Source organism: Prunus avium, chromosome 3 (assembly GCF_965620075.1).
Source record: "Prunus avium chromosome 3, drPruAviu1.hap1.1, whole genome shotgun sequence".
NCBI lineage: Eukaryota > Viridiplantae > Streptophyta > Magnoliopsida > Rosales > Rosaceae > Prunus > Prunus avium.
The window spans coordinates 3,534,756-3,555,498 of NC_142286.1; the positions used below are offsets into that span (position 1 = coordinate 3,534,756).

Here is a 20,743-nt window from a genome sequence, read left to right on the forward strand (position 1 = left end):
GAATTTTATTTCTCACACCCTAAACCCAATTTGATGCCCTCTTCTATTCTAAATTGTTTAACATAGCTTTGAAAAGTCCAATTTATACCATATAGGACTTGGGTTACAACTTAGAGCAGTTCCAACAGTGGCTTTTGCCATGGCAAAAGGCCTCATGGGCAGGAAAAGCTCATTTCACCAATCAATTGTAGCCGGGGCAGGATGTGGGCTCCACCAAGATTGGGCATGCCCAAAGGCAAGAATAACCCGAGCTGTTGCATGAGGGCGCTGACGTTAGCGAAGAAATAAATTAGAAAAAAAAAATCGAAAAAATTCTGAAAAATAACCAAAAAATTCAGAATTTTTTTTTTATACATACCTAACAATTTTTTATTTACTTGTTAATCTCATATATATATATATATATATATATATATAATTAAGCTCATGTGAATAGTAATTGCCCTTGGTTGTCATGGTAATGGGTGGGAAAGCAAAAAAAATTTGCTAGGGCAGACGCTATTCACGTGAACAGTAACCGCCCTTAATTTCTTACTAGTTACAATACAACTTGAAGTTGAAAACAAAACCCCTACACAATAGGCTAAAAACGACAAACAGGTAAGCTCACACGGCAGAAGAAATTCTCGCACCTCATTTCAAAATTACCAATTAGGTGCCAGAGAATTGCAACCACAATTTGCAAAAGACCACTTGGATGACAATTGCTAAGAGCATCTCCAAGGTGTCAAATGCAAAATGTTAAATTTGAATTTGATGGCTTATGTGGCAATTTGACACTTTAGAAAAAAAATTAACTCTATCCGAAATGCCAAATATCATATTATTTTATTATATTTCTAAAAACAAATGAGACTCATATGATGCATAAAGTTTAAAAGAGAGTAAATAATAATGGGGTCCATGACAAAAAAAATATTAAAATAATATTTGACATCAAGCTTTTTAATATGTTATTTTTGACATATCTCTTCCAACCTTCAAATCCATGTAAGATTTGACTACTCGGTTGGAGCAACTTTAACCTTCAATTTTTGTCATTTTATGTCCATGTGGCAATTTGACATATCAGTTGGAGATGCTCTAAAATGCAAGAAAATTTGTTCCTTCTTACTTAGTACGAATGTCACAAAAATGCCCGTATTTATCCAGTTTGCTGTTCTTCAGATTTATTGTTGCTGATTGCTTTCCCATTGTTATGTGGTGATGCTTTATTTTCGAACGCCAATTAAATTACTTGGTCACCATAAGAACTACCTGCCATGTGCTTCTTCAGGAAGCACTCCCAAGTACTTTTCCAAGAACCATTTCGATTTCTTATGAAAATTTCAACATCTTTATAATAAAAGCGATTTTGGTAGAAGAACTTATAAGTAGAAGTGCTTCCAAGAGAAGCAGTCCCAAACGAGCCCTAAGTCACTCTTTGCTCTTCATAACCTACACTGAAAGCTATTTATTGTAGTGATACCCCTCTCTTCAATGTTTGGAATGCTCTCGTATATTATATCACCTCGATAGCAAACAATCGAAGATGGTCTTGATATGACTTAATTAAAGTATAGATATTTTCAAATTAGACTACAAACCCTCCAATATTCTGGATATGTATAACCCAACTCCAACTGGTCGTGCCAGAAGTTACACATCTCTTCACCAATTAACAATTGAGTAAAATCAAACTTTCTATGTAGGTAAATACAAACAACAGCTGCTCAGGGTCATTTCTCGAGATGGCCAACTCAATCCCTGTCTCACGATCTTGCTTGGATTCATAGTTGCACAAATACAGAGCATTGCCATAAGTGCTTCTCTGCATTAATAGTTCATTATCTATACTAAACCCGACTACGAAGTAGTTGTTGGCAGGATAAATAAAAGGACGCATTTGTTTCCATCGTTTTTCTTGTAGAACCCAAAACTCAATTTGTGACATGCCTGCTTCCTCACAATGAAACAATCTCAAATAATAAAGCAAGCAAATTTGATCCTTGTAAACCTCAATATACAGCCGCGGCCAACATCTAATGGCATCCGGTGCTATGAACTCTTCGAATTTTTCGCTGCCCGAATCGAATGACATAATGCTGAATAGAGGAAATTTCTCGATAATGTGGTATGCTACTCCATTATAAAATGTACCCCTATGGTTCTGCCAAGTGCATTTTAACCAAAGAGGATGTTCTTCAACCATCTTCCAAGAGTCTGTGCTGAGACTATAAACTTCGACTGCGAAAGCATCATCTTTGTGGACGCGCAACATCCTTACAACCTTGTAGTCGTTAACCCCGGGGTGGAACCCGAATTGAAGAGCAATGTAACGAAATTTAACATTGGGGTTGGTGCTCATTGGAAGGGTTCTAAATTTCCTAACCGAGGGGTTCCATATGTGTATAGGGCTCTTGGTGTCCAATGTGTCATCTGAAATGCAAACTAGGCCATTGCTTGAGCCATATACCCTATAATCTTTCTTGATCCCCAAGGGATGGCTTAACTTGGAGCAATGCTCAAATGTTTCGTTGGAGAAAAGTGACCATTCCAATTCTCGTTTAAGATCTGGGAAGTCGTCGTAGTTTTCGTAGAACTCAAAAGGACGTTTGAGATCGGGGTAGTGGAGGCAAAGTAGAGAGACATGGAGGTGTTTGGTGACATTCCTGTTAAGCTGTGTGGTGATAAAACTCGAGTTGTTAATCAAATCACTCCATGACTTGCATGCACACAAAAATCGAACGAGGGTTTTTGCAGGTAGTCTAACTAGGATGTCTGTTAAGATTTCTTTCTTGCATAATCTGGTGGATGCCATCTCACGAAGAGAAAATCATAAGAAAAATATGTTAGAAAATTTAGAGTCCAAGGAAGCATTAAAATACACAGAGTTGTGTGAACGAGTCGTGTGGAAGTAATTCAATTGGCATCCTAAAATAAAGCATCACCAAAGGTTCATTTAGTGATACAAAAGAAAAGGGGGTTTATTTTTAATTTTATTGTACCTTTTCTTGCAAAAAGAAAGAAATCATATATTCTTGGAATTAGCTAGCTCAAGTATAGAGGGGGGTTGCCTTAGCCTAGGAATAGAATCAAGTTTGGTCCTTTCAAATATAACCCAAAAGTAAGAAATTTTCTCAAATATTATGGAATGCATGGACACTTTCTTTATGTGCCCCAAACTTTTATGTGACACCATTTATATAAGAAGAAATTTATGCTAAGCCCATTAATATAAACAAATTTATCGACAATTTCTATATAAGGGTTGGTACACATTGTATGAACAATTCATGAATGTAAATCACTAATTTACCCTGGCGCGATCGATGTTTATATAATACTAGCCCCTTGGCACACACGCATGAGCGTGTGCTAATTGGTTTTTATTTATTTATTTTATTTTAATTTTATAATTAAAAATAATAATGGGTAGTTGTGTTCCATAAAAATAGGATCCATTATTTGATTTTGTTTTTTATTTTAAATTTCTTTAAATATAAAAAAGTGTGAATTTACCATATTATCTTCATTTAATTAATAATTTCAATTCATAATGTTTGCATTAATCAAGAAAATTTTATGGTATTTTGAATGTTTCATCATTGTCTGCCTTTTTTTTTTTTTTTTAAATGGGTTAATTTACCTAGAGGTGACTAGACTAGTGGCCAAGGCCCAATAAAAAAAGAAGAGGTTTAACGTTGCATCCCTGGAGTCTCATCCAGCGGTTGGGAGTTAATGCCAACTAGGGTTTTTTATTATTCATCTCTCTCTTCTCCCCTATATATAATTGCCCTCATTCTTCCTTCATTTTTTACTGCGGGTAGTCGGCACAGCCAAGCTTCTCAGGGAGACAAGTCAGGTAAGGGTTTACCACGAGCCCTAAGAATTCCGTTTACCACGAGCTATAGTCAACATAATTCTTACCCCGAGTCGTCTAGGACTAGCAAGTCATGATAGCTCTGTTTCATGTGATTGCATAACTGTCTAGATTTGTTTCCCAGAATTTGTTCCATGAGTAACTCAGGCTGCAATGGTTCCCGTTACATCCCTGAAGAAATCTTGATCAACATACTATCAAGACTACCGGTAAAATCTCTTATTCGGTTTATTTGTGTATGCAAGTTATGGAGTTCTTTGATTCGAAGCTCGAGGTTTATTGGAATGCATCTTAATAGGAATGTCACAAACCGTGCTCATGCTTTTATAATTGCCCTCCACGAAAGTAGACGCAAACCCAAAATTTGCTACACCCTTTTCTCTAATGAAACATTTGAGCCGTGCTTGAAGATTAAGCATCCCTTAACAGGGCCCAAAATTGAGATACATGGTTCAAGCAATGGCTTAGTTTGTCTGTCATATGAACTGGGGAATTTGGATACTTCTATATACCTATGCAACCTATCAATTCAGAAACATGTGGTCCTTCCTCCCACCAGCATTTTGTGCTTGCCCAGTCCTGAATATGTCACTTATGTTGCATTCGGATTCCACCCCGGGCTTAACGACTACAAGGTGGTAAGGTTGCTCACGTTTTCTGAGGGGAATCACTGCATTGAAGTGGAGGTTTATAGTTTGAGCACAAACTCTTGGAAGAGGATTGATGCAATCCCTGCTTCCATAAAGGCCATGGTTTTGCACTCTGATCAATTTGCAGTTTATAATGGAGTAGCATATTGGATTATGAAGAAAGAGGATGCTACTTATTGTTTCGTGTCTTTTGATACCGACAGTGAGGTGTTTGAAGAGTTTCTGCTACCAGATGCTGTTGTCGATGGAATTGAATCCATGCTTGATAATTGCAAGGAATTAATTGCGGAGTACAAGGGATCAATTTGCTTGTTTCAATCCAATCTAGATTTCAGGGCTGGTAATGACTACATTGACATGTGGGTTCTCCAAGAAAAGTCTTTCAAGAAGTTGCTGACTGTTTACCTTCCTAGAAAGAGGAGCTTTTACCCTTTGGCCATTAGAATGGGCAACGAACTCCTCGTGGGATACCCTTGTGGTAGCTATTTGTGTTCTTATAATCTTGAAACCAAGCAGGTTACAGAAACTGGAATTAAGTTGGCTGTGGATCGCTATAACGACTATCATGCGCGTGCTTATGTCGAAAGTTTAGTCTTGCTCAGGGAGTAGAAAGGGACGACTTAGAAAGAATGTTAATTATGTTTAGCTGATATGATTTCCCTAAAGTAACGTCTTCGTTAGAAGATGCACTTCTACATCGGTTTCTCTGTTGTTCTTTTATGTCCAGTTACATTGTGAGAAAGGTTTAATGTCTGGGTTGGTTTTTTGACAAACGCAGTAGTCTAAATGATATGCTCAATATGTGTTTTCTTTTTCCTCTATCTTGTCCTTCCACTTTCTTTTGCGTGGTATGTTTTATTTACATTACATCATATTGAGGACCTTTCCTATTAAGAGGGACGATAATACATTGAACTCACACACACAACACAGATATTAAGACTCGAACCCAGGACCTGACAAGAGGGAGCAATTACTCCAAACCACTACACTAGTGGATCCTTTGCTACTTTACATCATTTTGTTGCTAAAAAAATGTTGCATCTGTTTTTGTTCTTCGTGGATGGAATACTTAGATGTTGCCTTTTACAGTGGACAGTGCTTAAATTACAGGACTGCAGAGGATTGATTTGGCGTTACCCCCCTATTGCTGTTTTGTGGGGATGCTAAATTCCTTTAGCTGTAAATGCCTATAATATTCGGCCTTATGAGCATTTAGGGTTTAGTGAAAGTATAAAAACACAAAAAATTTCAGACAGTCTCTCTCTTCGTTGGCTTCATCGACTGAGAGCTGCCAATTTCGGTGGCTTCTCAGCCATTTTGGCTGCTCTTCGTGCTAATCTAAACCATGGCTGAAGGATCTCCTGGGGTTTTCATAAAACATCCTCGCTTCTCTAAGCGGATACGATCGTCGGAGGAGCTTAGCTCGGAATGCGAAGTCGAGCCTATTCCGATGGTTGATTCATCCCCCGAAACTGTCCCACTAGCACCTGTGCCCCTGTTTGTGGGATCTGGGAGCTTCCGTGACAAACTCATGAATCAAGTAAATTTGGCCAAGAATATGGGTATTGCTGTGGACTCCTTGGATGCAGATTATGAGGAGCTTACGGATAATGATGATGTGGTGACGTCACGTGGGGATCGAGGACCAAGCATCCAATTTTCTGAACGTGCGATGAATAGACTCTGCCAACCATGGAAAAACGCTCTAATCATCAAGCTTTTGGGTAGGTCTCATACCTATAATTATCTTCGTGACCGGTTGCAACAAAAGTGGAGTCTCAAGGGTGGTTGGAAATTGATTGATTTAGTGAATGACTATTTTGTGGTCAAATTTGATTTGGAAGACGATCTGAACTTTGTGCTTACTGAGGGTCCTTGGATTATTGCTGGACAGTACTTGACTCTCCAGAAATGGCGACCTGGTTTCTGCCCTGCAACAGCTCATATAACCCGTATGGCTGTGTGGATTCGAGTGTCTGCAATTCAACTGGAGTGCTTTGATGTATGGGCTCTTAAAAGAATTGGAAATCTGCTGGGTAAGCTTCTTAAGATTGATGCTCTCACTACCAGTCAAAATAGGGGTAAATTTGCTAGATTGTGTGTGGAGCTTGATTTGACTAAGCCTCTGGATGCTTTTGTCCAGATTAATCAAACTTGGTATAATGTTGAATATGAAGGGTTGCCAGATATCTGTTATCTCTGTGGGCTTTATGGACACAAACGTGAGAACTGTACTTTGAATGTGAAGCCTTCTACAGAGGGGAATGGGAAAGCTTGTACTGGCTCTCAGTTGGAACAAACGGATTCGGTTGCTGTTATGGAAAAGGAAAATGTTGATAATGATGTGGAGCATTTACGGGGCCCGTGGATGAACGTCCCTTCTAGGAGGAAGCCTAAAAATGGGTCTAAAGGGCTGAATGGGCAGGGTAATGGTTTGAACCCTCAAGCATCTCGGTTTGATGCTCTGAGAAAGGTTGGAGATGATTTTGGGCATGACGTTGTGGAAGGTGGTGGTGTCTTTTTGCCTCGAGCTCAGGTTGGTGCTCATGATACTACTGGGCCAAGTGGGAAGGTGTGGACTAAGTCGAAAAATTCTAAAGTTGGGGCTAGACCTGTTTTACAAGATATCTCAAATATGAGAGTAAATTTGAGCTCTTCAGGGGCAACTGTTAAGCCAAGCATGTTGGGTGATAAGGGTGATAATTTGGTTGGGCCTTTGAATAAAGGCAAAGGGGTGTTTGATGAAAGGAGGGACTCTCACGGGGAATCTATGAATGATCAATTGGTTGATTGGCTAGGGGGTCAAATTTTGCCAAAGGATAAAGGTGTGTATATATTTGGACACCAACCACCAAATATTACAACTGAGAATGGTAAGCAAGCAGATGAGCGGGAGCCTGATGTGGATAATGCCTCTATGGACTCTGCTATGACAAATGGTTTCTGCCCTGTGGAAGGAATGGACCTTTCTGAAGATCAAGCTCACGCTGAGGGTGAGATAGATGCTAATCATACCTCCAAGTCTGCTGGAGGTAAGACCGTTGACTCTTGATTTCTAGGGTGAGCCTCTGGGTGAACCATCTCCTTTATATTTTTTATGGATATTCTATGTTGGAATGTTCGTGGTGCAGCCTGCACAAAGTTCAAATTTAATATGATGGAATTAATTAAGCTGCATCATATGGATCTTCTTTTTGTCTGTGAGCCTAGGATTGGTGGGAGCAAGGCTCTTAATATAATCAAATCCTTAGGGTTTTCTGGTTGTGAGGTGGTGGATCCTATTGGTTTTTCTGGTGGTATGTGGCTGCTCTGGAATGAAAATAGAATTCGGGTGGAGATTATTGGTACTTCTGATCAAACCATATCTGCTTGTGTCTCCTGGCATGGTCAACAGCCTTGGTTGTTTTCTGGTGTTTATGCTAACCCTTGTTATGCTAAAAGGGAGAAGTTGTGGGAATACCTGGATTTTATGGCTAGCTGTCACAAGATGCCTTGGCTCCTTGCTGGTGATTTTAATGAAATGCTCAATGTAGATGACAAGGTTGGAGGATCTCATTTATGTAGACTCAAAGGGTTCAAGAAGTGGTTTGATGATCATAGTATGGTTGATTTAGGCTATTCGGGGCCTAAATTTACTTGGAGCAATAAAAGAATCTTTGAAAGACTGGATAGAGCTGTGTGTAATACTCAATGGAGGCAAACCTTTGCTGATGCTTTTGTTCAGCATCTGCCAAGGACCAAGTCTGATCATTGCCCCATTAAAATTAGTCTCAAATCTCGAATGGTTTCCTGTCCTAACAGTAGACCTTTTAGATTTGAGGCCATGTGGTTGAAGCATGAGCAATTTCAAAATTTTGTGATTCCAAAGTGGGAACAAGGGGCTGGGTCGGCTCTGCATAAATCTTGGGATTTGGTGGAACCTCTTAAGCAGTGGAATGTGGCTGTTTTTGGGCATTTAAAGCAAAGAAAAGTGAAGCTTCTAGCTCGGCTCAATGGTATTCAAAAGGTGTTGCATCACAGGTCTAATAGATCTCTCAGTCAGTTGGAAGAATCTCTTGTTACAGAGTATAATGCCGTTCTTGAGCAGGAGGCCTTATTTTGGCAACAGAAATCAAGGATAAAATGGCTTCAAGAAGGTGACCGTAATACTAAGTTCTTTCATCTAACCACCATTGTTAGAAGAAGGAAAAATAGGATTGAAAAGCTGAAAAATGATAATGATTTGTGGGTAGAGGAGGCTGAAGGTTTAAAAGAGCTTGCTGTGAATTATTTTCTAGGCCTCTTCTCTATGACTCCCAGGGATCACAGTGGGCTATCCATGCCTAATCTGTTTCCCAGTATCAATGATGTTGATTTGAATGGTCTGGTGGCTCGTGTTGATATTAGTGAAGTCAAGGAAAGTCTCTTCAATATAGGTGGTCTCAAAGCCCCTGGAGTGGATGGGTTTCCTGCTTGCTTCTACCAAAATCAGTGGAATATGTGTGGTAATGACATTTATGACCTGGTTTCTCAAGCTTTCAGGGAGCGTCACATTCTCAAAGGTTTGAATGCTACTCTCATCACTCTAGTTCCTAAATTGGCTAACCCTGTTTCTATGATGCACTTTCGCCCTATTAGCCTTTGCTGCACTCTTTATAAAGTGATTTCTAAAGTGATTGTTGCTAGGCTGAGGCCTATTCTGCCTAAGCTAATCAGTCCCCATCAGGTGAGTTTTGTTCCCGGTAGACATATTACAGATAATATCCTCATTGCCCAAGAGATTATGTTTAAATTTCGGAGTACTAAGGGGAAAAAAGGGTTTATGGCTTGGAAGATTGATTTATCTAAAGCCTATGATCGGTTGAGTTGGAATTTTATCGAGGTAGTTCTTCATGAAATAGGTTTGCCTACTACCTTGATTCAGTTGATCATGCAGTGTGTTTCTTCTGTCACCTATCAAGTCTGTGTGAATGGGGAGCTCACTTCGACTTTTACTCCGTCCAATGGTATTAGACAGGGTGACCCACTCTCACCTTATCTTTTTATTCTTTGCATTGAAAAGCTCTCACACCTCATTGTGGAGGCTGTGGGAAAGAATATATGGAAACCAGTGAAAGCTTCCCAAGCTGGGCCTGCTGTATCCCACTTATTTTTTGCTGATGACCTAATTCTCTTTGCTGAAGCTAGTACTCACCAAGCAAGAATAATGAAGAATTGCTTGGACCTCTTCTGTAAAGCTTCTGGTCAGATTGTCAACTTTGAAAAGTCTGCAATATACTGCTCCCCTAATATTAGCAAAGAAATGGCTGCTAATATTAGTAGTATATGTGGTTCTCCTCTCACTTCGAACCTAGGCAATTACTTGGGGATGCCTCTGTTACACTCTAGGGTAACTAAGGCTACTTATAGCAATCTTGTGGACAAAATGCATGCCAGGCTGGCTTCTTGGAAAAGTAAGGTTCTCTCTACAGCTGGAAGGGCTACTCTAATTCAAGCTGTCACTTCAGCTATACCAATTTATGCAATGCAAACCTCTAAACTCCCTATGAGCACTTGTGAGGATTTGGATAAAGTGAATCGCAATTTTTTTTGGGGAGGCAGTGCGAAGAAGCATAAGATCCACTTGTGCCAGTGGGACCTTGTTTGTAAACCCAAAAGTAAGGGAGGGTTGGGTTTGAAGAAAACTCATGATATGAATCAAGCTCTACTAGCTAAAGTTGGCTGGAGGTTATTGAGGAAGGATGAGGGGTTATGGGCCCAAATTTTTGAAAAGAAGTATTTTAAGAGCCATTCCTTTTGTGAGCCTAATTTGGCCCCAAAACAAAATTGTTCTCCTACTTGGAAGGGGATTATGTTTGGTGCTCAACTGCTTGACAAAGGATTATCTTGGAGACTCGGGAAAGGCGACAAGGTTAAGTTTTGGAGAGATAAATGGATCAGTGATATACCTTTGATGCAGACAGTGGACCTTGCTCCTGATCTCAATTTGAATTCCCTTGTTTCTGATTTTTTTGTGAATGGTTGGTGGGATGTGGAGAAGTTGAGGAGTGTTCTCCCTGAGGAATGGGTCGAAAAAGTTACTGGTTGTTCAGCTGATTTTCAGGGATTATTGGAGGATTGCCGGATCTGGAAACCTACTTCTAATGGGCTATTCTCTGTCAAGTCTGCTTACAGCTTGCTTTTTCAGGAGGCAGATTGGCTAAACCCTTGGTGGAGAGTTCTATGGAAGCTTCGAATCCCTCCCAAACTCCAAGTTTTCTTGTGGCTGGTTTTTCAGGGGAAAATTCTCTCCAATGAGCAGCGAGTTCGAAGGCATCTCACTGGAAACGGTGCCTGCGATTACTGTAAGTGGCCTATTGAATCTACCTTGCACATCTTAAGAGATTGTTCTAGAGCAAGAAAGGTATGGAATCTATTTATGAACTCTACGCATGCTAGACCTTTTTTCCAATCTGATTTTCACCCTTGGCTATTAAGCAATTTGTGTTCCAAGGCTCACTTTGCTCAGATTCCATGGAGAATTATGTTTATTTTCATTTGCTGGTATATTTGGAAATGGAGAAATGACTTTATTTTTAAAGATAATACTGACTTGCCTTTCAATCCCAAAGATTTTATCTTTACTGCTGCAAAGGATTGGTTTCAAGCCATTGCTGGTAATAATAGGGGAGCTAATAAGGTGCAAGTGTTGTTGGCTTGGGTTCCTCCTGAAATTGGTGTGATCAAGTTAAATGTCGATGGATCTCGCATGAACAGTACTGGTGCCATTGGTGCTGGAGGTGTCTTGAGGGATCATTTGGGTCAGTGGATTGGTGGATTTGCTGTCAACTCAGGCCAGGGAGAAGTTCTTGAAGCTGAGTTGTGGGGGCTATTTTTTGGGATGAACTTGGCTGTTGAGAAAAAAGTAGAGGATATTGTTATTGAGATGGATTCTGAGACTGCGGTGCTTCTTGTTCAGAGTAAGATTTTGAATGCTTGTCATCCTAATGCAGGGCTGATTAGTAGCTGTAAAAGACTTATGAACTTGTTTCGAAGGATCAAGCTTCAACATATCTATAGAGAGATGAATGATGTAGCTGACGGGTTGGCTACTTGGAGTCACAATTTGGATCTAGGCTGTTACTATCTTGAGGAGAGCCCTGCTTGGCTTGATTTTTTATTGCTTAATGATTCTTTGGGAACTGTTAAGTCCCGCCTGATTAGTTCTAGTTAGTTGCTGTGTTGGTGCTTGGGGTTTCCCCCCTTTTTCTTCATCAAAAAAAAAAAAAAAAAGTATAAAAACACACTTTTACCAAAAAAGAAAGTATAAAAACACACTAGTATGAACATACGTTACAAAATTGTAGCAAGTCCCTTCAAAGGACAAAATAAACTAAAAACACCTAATCTACTTAATTAGTAGCCCAATTGAAAAGTATGTTGGGCTACTTATATTTGATATATATAAAGACAATTGCGGAGAATGGTGAAATATTTATAATGTCACAAAATACTTTTAGTTAGAAAATAAAACTATTCATTAAATGAGAATAAATAATAAATTATAATTTTTCATATAAAAAAAATTAAAATTAAAATTAAAATGATAGCATGGGTCCTATTTTCTTATGACACAACTAGACCCATTTTATGTTTCTTACTTCTAAAATGTAAAAACTAAGATATACAAAATAATAAATAAAATAAAAACAATAGTTACATGTGTGTGTACAGAGGCTAATATATATATATAGAGTGCTTCCATTAAGGGATTCTTCAAATAAGCTTATTTGAGAGACACTCTTGTAGGACCCACTTCGCTTGTATTTCACTAATCCAAACCCTCTATTTTGTAGATATTCATTCAAAGATCATCTCTACAAAAAATAACTTGAATCCGATATCATTTTACCATGCAATTAAATTATTGAAATTTAAGTTCTTTCTTGAAGCACCGTGCTCATTGATTTTGTTGATCTCAATTAGATGTCTTAATGATTTTCAATTTGTTTGATTTTTTGCAAAGAAGATCTATGAATGTCAAGGTAATGGGGCAAGCAACACATTTGAGAGTATTTAAGGTGTGCAAATGAGAAACATATCATTTTTTACTCCCTTTCCCCCCTAAAGAGAAGGGGAGGGGAGAACACTTCAATTGCTAGGAGAACGCAAGCACAGGTCACAAGAAAACTAGGCTCTGATACCATGTCAACTATACTAATTTTCATACATTTCAGATTTGTTAGATATCTCATATTTTTATATTCTTCTCCAATATGGAGGGTATTTTTTTATTTTTTATTTTTTTTTGGAGAGAAAATATGGAGGTATTTATAAGGAAGTACAAAGATGTGCTAACCCTAAATAACATAGGAAATAAATCTAAATTACAATATGACACAAATCTCAATTACAATAGGACTAAATAAATAGGTAAGTAACCAAAATCCTAAATAAATAAGAAACCAAAATCCGAACTAAATAAGAACTTGCCAGCACTATAAATATACACTCACTCATGCAGTCTTATTGTGACGTAATCATCTTTGTGTGTGTGTTGTCCTCAAAGTGGTTTTTTGAATTTAAGCTTAACGCTTGAAACAGAACACTAAAGTTTTGTAGGAGCAAACATCCTTTCTAACCTATCTCATTTTAATCTATTTGATCAGGATGAGTAACTCAGGCTGTGATGGTTCCCATTACATTCCTGAAGAAATCTTTATCAACGTACTATCAAGACTACCGGTAAAATCCCTTATTCGGTTTGTTTGTGTATGCAAGTTATGGAGTTCTTTGATTCGAAGCTCTTAGGTTTATTGGAATGCATCTTAATAGAATGTCACAAACCATGCTCATGCTTTTATAATTGCCCTCCACGAAAGTAGACGCGAACCCAAAATTTGCTACACCCTTTTCTCTAATGAAACATTTGAGCCGTGCTTGAAGAGTAAGCATCCCTTAACAGGGCCTAAAATTGACATACATGGGTCAAGTAATGGCTTAGTTTGTCTGTCACATGAACTGGGGAATTTGGATACTGCTATATACCTATGCAACCTATCAATTCAGAAACATGCGGTCCTTCCTCCCACCAGCATTTTGTGCTTGCCCTGTCCTGAATATGTCACTTATGTTGCATTCGGATTCCACCCCGGGCTTAACGACTACAAGGTGGTAAGGTTGCTCTCATTTTTTGGGGGGAACAACTGCATTGAAGTGTGAAGTGGAGGTTTATAGTTTGAGCACGAACTCTTGGAAGAGGATTGATGCAATTCCTGCTTCCATAAAGACCCTGGTTTTGCACTCTGATCAATGTGCATTTTTTAATGGAGTAGCATATTGGATTATGTTCAAGGATGCTACTCGTTGTTTCGTGTCTTTTGATACCGACAGTGAGGTGTTTGAAGAGTTTCTGCTACCAAATGCTGTTGAACCGATGCGATATTATTGCAAGGAATTAATTGCGGAGTACAAGGAATCAATTTGCCTGTTGCAGTCCAATCTAGATTTCAGAGCTGGTAATGACTACGTTGACATGTGGGTTCTCCAAGAAAAGTCTTTCAAGAAGTTGCTTACTGTTTACCTTCCTGGAAAGTGGAGATTTTACTCTTTGGCCATTAGAATGAGCAACGTACTCCTCGTGGGATATCCTTGTGGGGGGCTATTTGTGTTCTTATGATCTTGAAACCAAGCAGGTTACAGAAACTGGAATTAAGTTGGCGGTGGGTTTGCTTTAACAACTATAATGCACATACTTATGTCGAAAGTTTAGTCTTGCTCAGGGAGTAGAAAGGGACGACTTAGAAAGAATGTTAATTATGCTTAGCTGATATGATTTCCCCAAAGTAATGTCTTCGTTAGAAGATGCACTTCTACATTGGTTTCTCTGTTGTTCTTTTATGTCCAGTTACGCTCAAGAAAGTTTTAACCGAATTTTTTATTCCTTTTTATTTTTATTTTTATAACAAGCGATATTTGAACTACAAGCCCTTTGCTTACATGGATTTATCAGAGTATGACGATTATTAACTTATGGCTTACAGCTCCAGAGTGATGGCTTTGGTTTTCAACCATTCGTCTGAAACTACTGTCATATCCCAAGTTTGCAGACAGCACAACAGGAAAGGATGAAAACTTTCTACCAAACACAACCCAACAAGTAGTCATCCTATAACAAAGTAAAGAGTATAACCACATCCAATTACAATACAACCTGCAGTGTTAATGCTGGTGCATAGAAGAAAAAAATGAAGACAAACTGGCATTTCAAAAACATGCCATAGGATTACAAGAAGCATTTGCTCCATGACAAAATGAACCGAAACTATCAACGTGGAGGCTACAGAAATTAAATTATAGAAAAGGGCACTAGAAATCATGATCAACTGTTAAATAGGTGAATAAATATCAGAACTGCAGACCCAATAAAATAAAGAGGAATCGGAACTCCAGATGTACACAAAATCATGTTGGAACTGAGAAAGGCTTATTGCTCTTCAAGTGCAGAAGAGATCCAATTGGAGGCAGCTGTTTGAGTTTCTGACTCAAGATGTGGTGAAAGAGAGAGAGGCGTTACCGAGACCTGTTGGTTCAAATTAGAAGAAAGAGTCAGCCACCTTGTGAACAAATAAAATATGTTTCTAAGACAAACATTTACATTCATCTATTATACCTATCATCTAAAAGAGTTCGATAGTTGGGTCTTCAAAGACTACCTATTTCAAATCTTTAGTAAATACCCTACAACAATAGGTAGGGCTTCAACTTACACAAAAGACAACGACCATTCAACCATAAATAGGGACCTCTATTGAAACCATTTAGTGGCATGGAGCCCTTCCTACGGCACTTTCTATTATTTCTTTACAATAAATATCAGATGCAAGCCAATTTTACGACAGGATCATCTTACAATAACACGTGGGGTCAAAAGAGGGCCAGAAATCATCAGATTGAACTTCATCAGAAAGTAGACTTAAACAATTTAATTCCTCCAGAATTAAACATAGAGAGGAGAAATGGCGCTTTCAACTTACAAATCCACTTTCAAGTGCTCTGAAATCCAAATCCTCATCCGTGTCTTCCTTCTCCTTATCCACAAACTGCATAGATAAATATAAATCCACTTGGATTAGTTATTTTATAAATGGAAGTAGTAAAAATATCAGTACATGGGAACAGAAAAGAGTACACAAATTAAGATTAACCTAAATCAAACAGATGAGAAGCTGGAGTTATAGTATCAACAGTTTTATTTATAGCAAAAGGTAAAATTCTAATCGTAAGTGCTAGAAGCAACTTGAGGAAAATAAATTTTGCTATCCTAAACCAGCCACTTTACAATATTAATAGGCTCCCGTGGTATAACTATTCTAAATTAATTTCATTTCAGAGGTTTCCTAGAGGAAGCAAATGCCACCTGCTTCCACAGAGAAGTTTAAACAAATGGAAAAAAGACCACTTCTGTGGTTGAAAATTATAAGAAAGCCTAATGAACTATAGATTCAAATTTTCCTTTTCAGACCCTTATTATCCCTCATATATGCATAGGTGCCAGAAATTTGTTTACCTCTAGTCGGAAGTATTTTTTCACCCGTTCAAAGTCAGATTTTCCTGCAGCTCCAGTTGATTCAATCTCCACGTTCTTCCTCTGTGTCGTCACGCGACGAGCTGCACCCTGATGAAAAGAAAAGGGATACAAAAATCCAAGAATGAAAACCAAAGTAGGGAGAGTAATCCCTCTATTCAGTAAACATTAATCAGAAAATTTTAACATAAAAACAAAAAAAACTGTCACTTTATTAGAGCTAGCTACTTACGGCAGCAGAAGCATCCCGACCAAGCTGAGCAAGCTGAATTCCAAGGCTTTGTTGACTGTTCATGAAATGTCCAGCAGGATACCGACTAGCTGAAATGGCTTGCCAGCTAGGAGTTGATCTCCACATGCTTTGCTTGGTCAACTTAAAACCCTATCAAGTAGAAGAAAATACTGCACATAAGTAGGAGATAACATACAAAGGACATCCAAAAGATGTTGAAATCATGACCTCATATTAAAGGTCACAGTAAGTGGTTAAAAAATTAAAACAGAAGTACTTTGAACAACAAAAGAGAGGGAGCTCATTGCCTCTCATTAGATGCAATGTTAAGGTAATCCAACTACGATGTCCTGGCATGGGACAACAATGTCCCTTCTCCTTCAGGTTTACTTATAGTTTTATACTGTTCAATGGAAGTTAAGTAACTAAGACCTGATGCAACACAAACTAGTCAAATATCTGCATTTCTTTCACACGCATACCTCAATCAAATAAGAATATATTTAGTGAACATAAAAAAATTGAAGAAACGCAGAAAGCACTTCTTAAACAGCTTTACATTAGTTCCATTGAAGGTTTTGCCAATTGCAATCTACTTGAGTATTACACATAAAATACCATCACCGGATAAATAAACTAAACTATATAAGAGCACACCATTTAAGTTGAAAGTATTGTATTACTTAATGAAAATTCCTAGAGTACTTGAGACCATCAGTGATCATTTTCATAAACAAATGATATAATAATGGTTCAAAAACACAAACCTTGTTTGACAAAGGAGATGATGGAATCTCTATATTGAGGAAGCAACTTTTGGGGAAAATTCCCTTTTCAATATCCCTGATAGCTGCATTTATCAAAGGTAAACAGACAGCAACTGCATCTTTGAAATCATTTTCTTGACTTTCATCCTTCCTCCTACAATAGATTATTACACCAAAGATTAACGTATAGACATTAGTATGCAAAAAGAAACTGAGAATCAAATAGCAGGGTTTGTAAACTCACCAATTTAGTGATATTGACAAAGATGGTATTCCACTTATTAATGCTTCCCTGGCTCCAGCAACAACACCCGAGTACAACCTGGTAAAAGTTAACATTTGAAACAAACATTAGAATCCAAATACAACATATACGTTGTTAGCAGGGGGAGAAAAGATAACAGAGTCAGAAGAAGAAAAAGATATCACTACAAAAAATTATGTACCAAAAGAAACTTGACATATTGAATACCAGAATCAAAGACATCAGGAATACTATAGAGGTATCTAAACTACAACTTACATATGATGACCGCAGCTTGATCCCCGGTTGATTCCACTGATTACCTGAAACCAGATTGCACTTAGAAATCTCAGTAAAATGCTGAACACAGGATCTATATGTGTCTCAAAAATGGCATGTTAATGCTAACCAGCAAAGGCTTTGACCAAGAAAACAGAGCCCCAGATAATGCTAATGAAACACAATCCACAGGAGTCCCTGAATAAAAGAACGTCACAAAACCTATCACCATCAGTGTCCACAACCAAAATGCAAAAGCAGAAAGAAAAAACAAATCAAAACTCTGCAGGCATATATTTGTAGCATGTCAATTGAAGTGACATGAAATAAAAGCAATGAATAGAATTGCTAAATGCTGCCCCGGGCACAATCATTTCTTGCACATTGAAACTACGTAATGATAGAAACCAAGTCACAAGTACCAAAATTTATAAGCTCTAACCAAAAAAAGAATCGATATGCAACAAATGACACCTCAATTCCACCAAAAAATAAAAATAAAAGTTCATCCATTCCACATGCTAAATCAGGAAACTGCAATTGCAACAACTCAGGGAAAAAAAGACAAGAAAATAGGGAAACAAATGCAGAAACATAGTCATACCTGAAACTTCATAAGCTGTGGCACCCTTTATCTCAGCAGAACTCACAGAAACCGTTTCCCGGAGGGTCACAGAATGACCTGACAGTGATTTGTCCCTAAAGCAAGCAACCAATTTTGCAAATTAAAGAAAAATATTATACATTACCAATACTACAAATGAAGGAATCCCACATCCCCAGATGAGAAAACTAAGGGAAGCAAGCAACAAAACGGAAAAACCATCAATAATCGAAGAAAACCTACCTACCCACATGAGAAAACTAAGGCGGGGAACACCAAAATGCACTAAACAATCAATAACTTGAGAGACCCCCATATACCCATATTAGAAAAATAGCACAGAACACAGAGAAACAAAGAAAAGAACCAAAATTTACAGAGAACCCACGATTGAGGAGCGCAGACATGGACATTGTAAAGGCCTTGGTGGACCAGAGCTTCAACGAGGTAAGTGAGGCCAGGGGACTCAATCCCATCACCATTGGTGATCAAAACAATGGGCTTGGAACTGTCATTAGGGTCCTCCACAGTATCAGCAGCTTCAGAAGTAGAAGGAGGGTCAGTAGATTCAGCAGTTTTGTCTCCTTCATCACCAGCCCTTTTGCTCAACACATCTTGTAGATTGGAGACCAAGCCAGGAGGCAACAAGTTGGGTTTCACAGATGTTGAAGTCATAACACTTATCAGAGATAAATTGATTGAAAGGTTGATGATTTGGGTTCTGGGTCTGTGTACAGGAATCAAAATCAAAACCCTAGAGAGAGAGAGTGAGGGAGGAAAAGTTGGGTGGTAATAAAGACCTGAGATTGAAAAGAGAGATGGATGATATAGATGGACCGGTTCAAAAGGAGTTATTTTTAGAGGGAGGGAGGGAGAGAGAGAGAGAGATGAGGGAAGGAAGGGGGTTAAGGAACTTTTGCTTACTTGTCTTAAATTGCCATGATTATAGTTAAGTTATGAGGGGAAGAAGAACAGTGAGTGAATGGGACAGGTTTTTTAGCTGCAAGTCTTCAAAGTTTCTTTCTTTTCTCTTATTTTTTCTTTCTTTTTTCTCATATCACTCAATCAATGAACTTTTTGCTTGTAATGTGGCAAGATTAAAGGGTGAGTTTTAATTTGTGGGTAAAGTTTCTTTTTTGGTAAATTGGTCAGAATCTAATAGGGCAGGTGAGACAAAGGTAACTTGTAAGGGGAAATTTGAAATAAGACAAGTTTTTTCATCTAACCAATGTGTAGAATTCTAAGCAAGGACTATGAATTTATAATACAAAAATATTCATATTCCTATTAAAATACTCTAATGTTGGGTGTGGTTTGTTGGGTTTAGAAGACAAGATTTGGATTTGAATTTGATTTCTTGGTGACAAATTGTTTATTGAGAGTTTGAAAACATTAATATTTCATATTCAATCAAATTTACATATGAATTTGTTAATAAAACATGTAATAATTTATTTGAGCAATAGGAAGGCCGGCCTTGGATGAATGTCAAGATACATTCCAATAAAAATAGAATAAAAAATGGTAGCTTAGATGTTGACGACTTATAATATTGAAGTCAAATTTCATATAGCTTATGTTTTAAATTAAACTTATCAATCCAAGCAATTCATTAATAATGATTACGTCTATATTATAAGTTGATGGACAAATGAAAAGAACGTGTATCCAACTCAGTGATCGATTTGAAGGCTAATAAATTAGAACCAGAAACCAATGGAAAATGTAAGAAGAAGAAGAAGAAGAAGGGAAAAAAAAAGAAAATATTTTATTGTGTGTTCGGATTGAAAGGATAAATAGTTAAACGACAGAGAAGATTGAAACGAATTCTCGTTTGCGTAGACCTGCCTAGATCTACTACATACATCATGTCTGTTTCGATGTTGTCCAAAACTTCTCTGATCCCTAATTCAATATTGTCCTGTGTTCAACAGGTGTTCAAGTTTGAGGATAACTTATATATATATTACAAAGGGCCAAGGAGAAAAGAAAAGATAAAGGAAAAGGAAGGAAAAATTTAAATTTTTAAAAAGTGAAAAAAGGGATTTTGTTTAATACATCACAAATCATTTTGATAACCAACGAAGTCTAATTCAGTGAAAAGCGTACTGGCTTGGAGACATGTGGTTTTAAGTTCGAACTATCATGACACTTTTATAATGTGCGTCTGTGAGTTGTAGGTTAGAATATCGCTTGCGTTCAAAACAAAACAAAAAACAAAAACCATTTTGAGGGGGATTTTTATTAGCTTCCTTTTTTCCTTCTAATCTTTAATCTTTAAAGGGTTTGGTGTTAATTGTACAGTTAATTGCAAAGACAGAAGTGGTAATAAAATAGATAAAGGAATAGATAGAGTGCAATGTTTTGGCATTTAGGAATGAGAATGCAAATTCTTTTTCCACATCTTGCAAGTGCGTTTCAAAATGACTAGACCCTTTCCTCACGAGTATTCAAAACCTACACAAAATCACACATTTTGCACTCTCAATAGAAGGGTCGGGTTACATATATATTTCCGAAAAATGAAATTCTCTATGATGTCATGTCATGATAACTA

The 20,743-nt window shown here is 37.8% G+C and overlaps 4 protein-coding genes and 1 pseudogene across 4 annotated transcripts; 3 read left to right on the top strand and 2 right to left on the bottom strand.

The window, feature by feature from the left end:
* Positions 1 to 1,505: 1,505 nt before the first annotated feature.
* Positions 1,506 to 2,802, bottom strand: LOC110759480 (putative F-box protein At5g52610). Its single transcript, XM_021961540.2, has one exon. The coding sequence runs from the start codon at positions 2,798 to 2,800 to the stop codon at positions 1,658 to 1,660; it is 1,143 nt and encodes a 380-aa protein (XP_021817232.1). The 5' UTR covers positions 2,801 to 2,802; the 3' UTR covers positions 1,506 to 1,657.
* Positions 2,803 to 3,996: 1,194 nt separating this feature from the next.
* On the top strand, positions 3,997 to 5,121 carry LOC110759439 (F-box protein CPR1-like). Its single transcript, XM_021961486.2, has one exon. The coding sequence runs from the start codon at positions 3,997 to 3,999 to the stop codon at positions 5,119 to 5,121; it is 1,125 nt and encodes a 374-aa protein (XP_021817178.2).
* A 739-nt stretch (positions 5,122 to 5,860) lies between these two features.
* Positions 5,861 to 11,707, top strand: LOC110749696 (uncharacterized). The gene is made up of 2 exons (XM_088250183.1): positions 5,861 to 7,547; positions 7,647 to 11,707. Exons 1-2 carry the CDS (start codon positions 5,861 to 5,863, stop codon positions 11,705 to 11,707), a joined length of 5,748 nt encoding a protein of 1,915 aa, XP_088106309.1.
* Positions 11,708 to 13,143: 1,436 nt separating this feature from the next.
* Positions 13,144 to 14,262, top strand: LOC110759446 (F-box protein CPR1-like; annotated as a pseudogene).
* A 346-nt stretch (positions 14,263 to 14,608) lies between these two features.
* Positions 14,609 to 19,179, bottom strand: LOC110759487 (uncharacterized). Its single transcript, XM_021961548.2, has 10 exons — positions 18,575 to 19,179; positions 18,187 to 18,281; positions 17,713 to 17,780; positions 17,583 to 17,626; positions 17,304 to 17,381; positions 17,060 to 17,213; positions 16,293 to 16,442; positions 16,043 to 16,150; positions 15,510 to 15,575; positions 14,609 to 15,055 (listed from the first exon to the last, which is right to left on the bottom strand). The coding sequence occupies exons 1-10, from the start codon at positions 18,859 to 18,861 to the stop codon at positions 14,960 to 14,962; spliced, it is 1,146 nt and encodes a 381-aa protein (XP_021817240.1). The 5' UTR covers positions 18,862 to 19,179; the 3' UTR covers positions 14,609 to 14,959.
* Positions 19,180 to 20,743: the final 1,564 nt, after the last annotated feature.

Excerpts from the sequence above, each read along its gene's own strand:
- LOC110759480 (XM_021961540.2), bottom strand. The coding sequence starts at position 2,800 with ATGGCATCCACCAGATTATGCAAGAAAGAAATCTTAACAGACATCCTA.
- LOC110759439 (XM_021961486.2), top strand. The coding sequence starts at position 3,997 with ATGAGTAACTCAGGCTGCAATGGTTCCCGTTACATCCCTGAAGAAATC.
- LOC110749696 (XM_088250183.1), top strand. The coding sequence starts at position 5,861 with ATGGCTGAAGGATCTCCTGGGGTTTTCATAAAACATCCTCGCTTCTCT. Across the intron at positions 7,548-7,646 it reads TACCTCCAAGTCTGCTGGAG|CCTGCACAAAGTTCAAATTT; the intron begins GTAAGACCGTTG and ends TTCGTGGTGCAG.
- LOC110759487 (XM_021961548.2), bottom strand. The coding sequence starts at position 18,861 with ATGACTTCAACATCTGTGAAACCCAACTTGTTGCCTCCTGGCTTGGTC. Across the intron at positions 17,627-17,712 it reads CTTGGTCAAAGCCTTTGCTG|GTAATCAGTGGAATCAACCG; the intron begins GTTAGCATTAAC and ends ATCTGGTTTCAG. Across the intron at positions 17,382-17,582 it reads TCAAGCTGCGGTCATCATAT|GTTGTACTCGGGTGTTGTTG; the intron begins GTAAGTTGTAGT and ends AACTTTTACCAG.